General features: G+C 34.8%; 1 protein-coding gene across 2 annotated transcripts; it reads right to left on the minus strand.

Annotated features, from left to right (window-relative positions):
- Nucleotides 1-3,529: 3,529 nt before the first annotated feature.
- On the minus strand, nt 3,530-6,740 carry LOC110867798 (protein cornichon homolog 4). Of its 2 annotated transcripts, XR_002551907.2 has the most exons (6): nt 6,529-6,739; nt 4,924-5,105; nt 4,338-4,460; nt 4,150-4,225; nt 3,920-3,966; nt 3,530-3,791 (listed from the first exon to the last, which is right to left on the minus strand). XR_002551907.2 is itself a non-coding variant. In XM_022116807.2 (4 exons), exons 1-4 carry the CDS (start codon nt 6,598-6,600, stop codon nt 4,189-4,191), a joined length of 414 nt encoding a protein of 137 aa, XP_021972499.1. In that variant the 5' UTR covers nt 6,601-6,740; the 3' UTR covers nt 4,024-4,188. The 2 variants fall into 2 exon arrangements, 1 of the variants encoding a protein (XP_021972499.1); XM_022116807.2 differs by lacking the exons at nt 3,530-3,791; nt 3,920-3,966 and having other exon boundaries at nt 4,024-4,225; nt 6,529-6,740.
- Nucleotides 6,741-7,122: the final 382 nt, after the last annotated feature.

Genomic DNA, 7,122 nt, shown 5'->3' on the forward strand with positions numbered 1-7,122 from the left:
AAATTTAATTTAATTAGTTATTAAAAAGGAAGAATACAAATTAATGATTTTTGTAAGTTTACCAATATACCCTTATATTAAAATTAAATGCAAATATTAAATAAAGTAAAATGAAGCATTCTTATTGGTTGAAACTTCTTCTTTTTTCTTCTTACAAAAAAATTCTTCTCATTTGAACCCTCCACTATATATATATATATATATATATATATATATATATATATATACATATATATATACATACATACAGGGAGCCGCTAGAATGAAAACCACCCCGAGTTGTAAGAACCGCGAGAACTACACCCCACGGGTGGGCGTTCACCATGATTTTTTTTTACAACTAGATGTGTGTATTATAAACACAGCCGTAAAAAAAATTTTAAACGCCGCGGCCGAGGGGGTAGTTTTTTACACCACAAGTTTGGTGAAAAAAAAAAAGAAAAAAGAAAAAAAATTAAAAACACCAAACTTGTGGTGTAAAAAACTACCCCCTCGGTCGCGGTGTTTAAAATTTTTTTTTTTACGGCTGTGTTTATAATACACATATCTAGTTGTAAAAAAATCATGGTGAACGCCCACCCGTGGGGTGTAGTTCTCGCGGTTCCTACAACTCGAGGTGGTTTTCATTCTAGCAATCCCCCAACCTATATATATATATATATATATATATATATATATATAGGGTAAGGTTCATGCGAGAACCACCTTTATTGCGAGAACCGCGAGAACCAATGTGAACACAAGCTAAAATAGCTAAAAAAAACCTAAAAAAAACCTAACCCCCACCCCCCACCCCCCAAAAACCTAAACCCCCCCACCCCCCCCCCCCCAAAAAAAAACCTAACCCCCCCCCCCCCAAAAGCTAAATGCTAAAAACTAAAACCCTCAAAAAACCTAAAAAAAACCTAACCCCCCCCCCCCCCCCACCCCACCCCCCCCCCCCCCAAAACCTAAACCCCCCTCCCCCACCCCCCAAAAACCTAAACCCCCCCCCCCCACCCCCCCCCCCCCAAGCTAAAATGCTAAAAACTAAACCCCCCAAAAAACCTAAAAAATCAAAAAAAATCAAAAAAAAATCAAAAAAAATCTAAATTTTTTTTTATTTTTTTACTATTTTTTATGTTCAAATCGCTACTTTTAGTAGCAAAAAAAAACTTTTTTTTTTTTAAAAGAAAAAATTTAAAAAAAAATTTTTTTTTTTTTTTTGATACTAAAAGTAGCGATTTTTATATAAAAAATAGTAAAAAAATAAAAAAAAAATTTTGGGTGTTTTTTAGATTTTTTTAGGTATTACTGTTTGTGTTCACACTGGTTCTCGCGGTTCTCGCAATAAAGGGTGGTTCCTAACGGATCTTTGTCCTATATATATATATATATATATATAGGGTAGGGCTAGATAGAAAACCCTATCTATATAAAAAACCCTAGGAAACCCAACCTCCCGACAATTTTTTTTTTTTGAAAAAAATAACACATGTAATATACATGTTTTTAAGAGTTTTGGGCCAAAAAAATCAAAAAAGCGCCGAAGAGATAATTTAAAAAAAAAAAATTCAGCAACTTTCAGCATTTTTGTCTAACACATGTTAGGCACTGAATTTTGTTTATTTTTTTTTTTTTAAATCCCTTCGGCGCTTTTTTGTTTTTTTTTTTGCCCAAAACACTCTAAAACATGTATATTACATGTGTAATTTAAAAAAAAAAATGTCGGGAGGTTGGGTAAAAATAGGGAGAGATTTGGGTTTCCAGAGTTTTCTACCTAAATGAGGGTTTTCTGTCTAGCATTGTCCTATATATATATATATATATAGAGAGAGAGAGAGAGAGGATGAGTTGGCTAGAAAGTGGATTTTTCCTAGAAAGTCTAGGAAGCAATCAGAATGCGACACGTGACATTGAAGGATTTTAACTAGAAGGGCAATTATGTACTTTCACAATCTATTTTTATTTTAGGAAATTATCTTCAATAACTAACTATCCATAATGAAACCAATTTACTCCATAAATTTCGGAATTTTTTGTTTTCGATTTCTGATCTCACTTAATATTAATCATTCCTTCGTTGCTCACAAGATTCATCGCTGATCATATTTTTATACGGAGAGAAAAATCATGGCATCTGGAATCTATCAGCATGTTCTTAGTACTGTGTTTTAACAGTTTATTCTTGGTGATGTGTTTTAACAGCAAGCAGATTCATACAGCTGTGTTTTATTATTCAGATTCATACAGTTGTATTTTAACAGCAAGCAGATTCATACAGTTGTGTTTTAGCATTCAGATTCATACAGTTGTGTTTTAACAGCAAGCAGATTCATACAGTTTTGTTTTAGCATTCAGATTCATACAGTTGTGTCTTAACAACAAGCAGATTCATACAGTTGTGTTTTAACAGCAAGCAGATTCATACAGTTGTGTTTTAACATTCAGATTCATACAGTTGTGTTTTAACAGCAAGCAGATTCATACAGTTGTGTTTTAGCATTCAGATTCATACAGTTGTGTTTTAACAAGCAGATTCATACGTTGTGTTTTACCATCCATGCTGGTAATGCTGGAGGATTTATTGACGCTGTGTTTTAACAGCAAACAGATTAATACGGTGTGTTTTCTTGTTGTGTTTCTTCATGAAGGATAGAAGGAAGAGAGAGAGAGAGAAAGCGAGAGAGAGAGAGAGAGAGAGAATCGCAAGAAATGTGGGGTGGTTATGGAATGACAATTATTTCCATATTTAAACAAGCTAAATGACATATCTACCCCTGATTAATTAAATAATCCTATTTTTAAGAAACACATATTACCAAAATGCCACCAAGTTGATTTCAACCATTAAACACACCTATTGGATGGCCCAGATCGCTTCCTAGACTTTCTAGGAAAAACACACTTTCCGTAGGATCCCCACTCATAATTGCGTATGGATCCAGGGGTGGACCTAGGTAGAGCCCTGGGTGGGCGAGCACATCCCTTGAAAAAGAAATTTTAGTGTATTTTATAGGCAAAATCCCAAACGCACCCCGTGCAAATTTGGTTAGATTTGTTGTTCGCACCCCTTGAAAATATTTTCTGGGTCCGCCACTGTGTGGATCTACGACAACAAATCAAGATGGCATTAGCATGAAAAATCAACAAAGAGTTCAAAATCTGATGAACAAAAATTACTGCATATGTGCGCATGTGACCAAGTTCAAGAGGCTCAGAGCCGGAGCTGGTGGTACTATTTGTGGTCAGGTTCTCAGTTGGCTCACTTTGCAGATTAACTTATGGAGTAAACTCCAATAGTAGTTTGTATTATTTTACCATATGCCATCTAATCCCATGGTTCTTTGTAAAAAGAATTATATTATTTATTTCATATCTATTTTTCTAAATGAATCAAAAGCTACAAAACACGAATCTGGACAAAAAAATACCCATAAACTATTGATACAAATGACCAAATTAATCAATAGATTATGAATGCTTTACTGGGTAAGAGATATGCAACTTTTGCTTGTATAAAAAACTTATTTTGTTTGTCGCAAATGTGAAATCTTGCGTTCAGTGGCGAATCTTGAAATTTTTTACGGGGGATTCGAAAACGTATATACCCAAAAATTTCTATAGAACCGGGGGGTCGAAAACATATATACCAAAAAATTTCTATACAAAAACTACATATATAACACTACTGGCCGAACAGTTCGGGGGGTCGGACGCCCCTCCCGGCCCCTTCAAAGCATCGCCCCTGCTTGTGTTGCCCCTTGACTTTCAGAACCTAAACGCCTCGTGCAACCATTCTAAGAAAACACCTATTGGAAACAGCGATCATGAATCTTGATACTTTCAATTTTCATCAATAGAATGAAAAGAATCATAATCAAGTGTGCCCCGAAATTTCCACAAAAATCAGAAATTAAAGATAAGGAAAAAAAATTACCCAATAAATATCCACAAAAAACATGACAAATGAATCCTATTGTTAATCTGCAAAACACCAATTGTTATGCATTTCTTGAAATAAAATAATTTTATAGCAAAAAACAAAACAAAAATAAATAATTTTCTTGAAATAAAACAAAAATAAATGATGATAATGATACAACAATAATAAATAATTTTATCGCAAAGAACCTATTGTCACAATCTAAGTCAAGTATGAGAGGGCACCTTCTTCAACGTTTAACGCATCTAATTCAACTTCAAAACCTACATCTCATCGTCTTCCAGTGCATTATAAATCATCCTGCAATGACAAAAAAAAAAGCAAGATAAAGATACGATCAACACATGCCTTGATCGGAACCGTTGAAATGGGAAATTTAGTAAAAGTTAAAACCGCATGAATCGTGAATTACCAAAATAAGGTGATGAAGAGAAGAAATATGAGATATCCGAGTTTGAAAAGCCGTTGCTTCTTTTCCCAATTGAGCTGGTTAAAAATCTCAGTCACATCCACGAGGTGTTGTTTCCGAGTGTACCTAATTACACAAGTTTAGATATTAATTATCGATTCATCGTTATACAAATTGATAAATTACATTATAGAGTTAAATGCCATTTTAGTCCCTATGGTTTGGGCCATTTTGCCAGTTTAGTCCAAAGGTTTCATTTTTAACCTGTGGGTCCAAAAAGGTTTCACAGTTGCCATTTTAGTCCACTTGGTTAACTTCATCCATTTTTTCTGTTAACGAGAAGGCCAATTCGGTCATTTTGTATGTAAAAGGGCAATTAGCCATATAAAATGACCGAATTGGCCTTCTCGTTAACAGAAAAAATGGATGAAGTTAACCCAGTGGAGTAAAGTGGCAACTGTTAAACCTTTTTGGACCCACAGGTTAAAAATGAAACCTTTGGACTAAACTAGCAAAATGGCCCAAACCACAGGGACTAAAATGGCATTTAACTCTACATTGTATTAACCGAACGGCGAATAAGACTTACAATCGCGCATTGTAGTAAAGGTATGGCAATGCAAGAAGAAACATCGCCCAATGCCAGGTCAGAAGATATATCAAGCATAAAACGCCATGTGTAATGAATTCTGGTAGTATCACAAAGTTTATCCGGGATGCAGAATCATAAGGGTTAATGTAATCAAACTCTAGATCCGCTAAGCACATAAGCTGCAAGGTAAAGATACTAAAAGTTACAATTAAGAATGCAAAACACAAGCCAATTAAGAGATCAATGACGGCTCATGTTCAACCTTTACAATTACTAGCAAATAGCAATGTGCAACTGTATTCATACGAGCCTTACTAACGGTTCATTTTTGAGTTATTGACTTCCGAAACAACTATACTTGGCTGTTCATCACCAACATACCATCGTGTTTGCAAGAATGTAGATGAACAGTAGAATACTACATGTTGGCAATGGCATGTTGCGAAAAGAGAAGCTTTTGACGAAAAAAGTACCTTTTGATTTTAGTTTTCACAAATATGTACAATCATATAGAGGGCAATCCAATCTATGCAGTTAATATCGGTGATATATCGGTTATACCGGTCATATCGGTCTCTTAGTAAAATATCGGTGTCAAATATCGGTACCGATATCATCGGGATATTGACCAATATTTGACCGATACAACCGATATTTGACCGATATAACTGATATATCACTGAATTATTGGTGTTAAATTGCTATATACATAAATTCTGCATTATATTAAAATTACCGATATCCCACCGATATCTCACCGAGATAACCTATATTTCAAATATCGGTCCTTGACCGATATCCGATATTTTACCGCATTAACTGCATAGCATCCAATACTATGTTCTCAAGGCGCATTGGCCTCACCCGGAGCCTAGTCTCAAGGTGCAAAAAAGGCGAGACACGTAGTATAAAAATACCATTTTTAGGGGTTTTAGACGTATTTTAGGCTTGTTTAGGAGCGTTTTAGACATGTTCAAAGAAGTTCAGACGATTTTTGGCTGGTACTTGGCCATAAAATGTGTCTAATCGCCTGAAACTGCGCTTTCCAAGTGCAACGCTTTCCCTACACTGTGCTGCGCTTCTACGCCTAGGCGCGTGCCTAATGCGCTTTTGACTACATATATTCAATACAAAACCAATTCTAAGCAGTGAACGGTATAAACACGTGTACCTGTTGCTTTAAGCATGTTACAAAAAGTCACTCATGTATCCTTATAACCGCCTCTATCTCGTAACCATATCTGATTTACAGCACTATGTACAAGTGTTAACACGGTTCTGTTTCGAACGCGCCACATATTCATTCAAAGTATAGAGTTATTCATTTTTCTTTTCTTTTATTTTTTTAAATTTTCATAAGAGCAATAATTTAATTGGTCAGAATTTACCCTATTTTTCTAGTTAAATCAGTGGTAAACAAAATCACAAATTACATCTATTTCAATCCCCAGATATAACCCTAAAAAACCCTAATTTCAGAAATTCGCAAAATTGAGGAAATCAAAGGGGGCAATTGATTAACAATCAGTAAAATCAATAATCAGATTAATAGTTTGTGACAGTCAAAGTCAAATGTTAGAATAAAAAAGGGGTAAAGTGAACCTGATAAACGACGATGACAACGAGGGCTATGAGTATGAAGAAGAAGAGCAGCCATGTGAGTATCTCCCCCATAGTTATTATCTTCTTGTTGGTTTGTGGGTGGGTGGGTGGGTGATTATGGTTGATCAGGGAGGGAGAATCACACCAAAACCCTAAGTTGACAACTTACACCCTGTTTGTTTATCTTGCATCACAGTTCATGAATATTATTGGTATATTGTCTTTTGAGTTTGTTGAGTTTTCAGTATTATTGTCTTTTGAGTTTCCACTTAAAAGTACATGAAAAATTATTAAGAGCTAATTACTGTTTTAGTACCCGTGGTTTGTCAAAAATTACTATTTCGGACCATTAGTTTAAAAATTGCGATTTCAGTCCCTGTGGTTTCATTTTCATAACCATTGCAGTCCCTGTGGTTTCACTTTCATAACATTTCAATCCATTTATTCTGTAAGTACAGGGACTGAAATGGTTACGAAAGTGAAACCACAGGGATTGAAACCGCAATTTTTAAACTAATTGATTGAAATAGTGATTTTTGACAAATCACATAGACTAAAACAGTATTTAACTCAATTATTAATTAATAAACGGAT

This window comes from Helianthus annuus, chromosome 7 (genome assembly GCF_002127325.2).
Source record: "Helianthus annuus cultivar XRQ/B chromosome 7, HanXRQr2.0-SUNRISE, whole genome shotgun sequence".
In the NCBI taxonomy this organism is placed as follows: domain Eukaryota; kingdom Viridiplantae; phylum Streptophyta; class Magnoliopsida; order Asterales; family Asteraceae; genus Helianthus; species Helianthus annuus.

Bases quoted from the DNA above. Each gene is read 5' to 3' on its own strand.
- LOC110867798 (XM_022116807.2), bottom strand. From the start codon at position 6,600: ATGGGGGAGATACTCACATGGCTGCTCTTCTTCTTCATACTCATAGCC. The intron at 4,461-4,923 runs GTAAGTCTTATT...TTGTGTAATTAG, and splicing joins CTTTACTACAATGCGCGATT to GTACACTCGGAAACAACACC. The intron at 4,226-4,337 runs GTAATTCACGAT...TTGTCATTGCAG, and splicing joins CTCTTCATCACCTTATTTTG to GATGATTTATAATGCACTGG.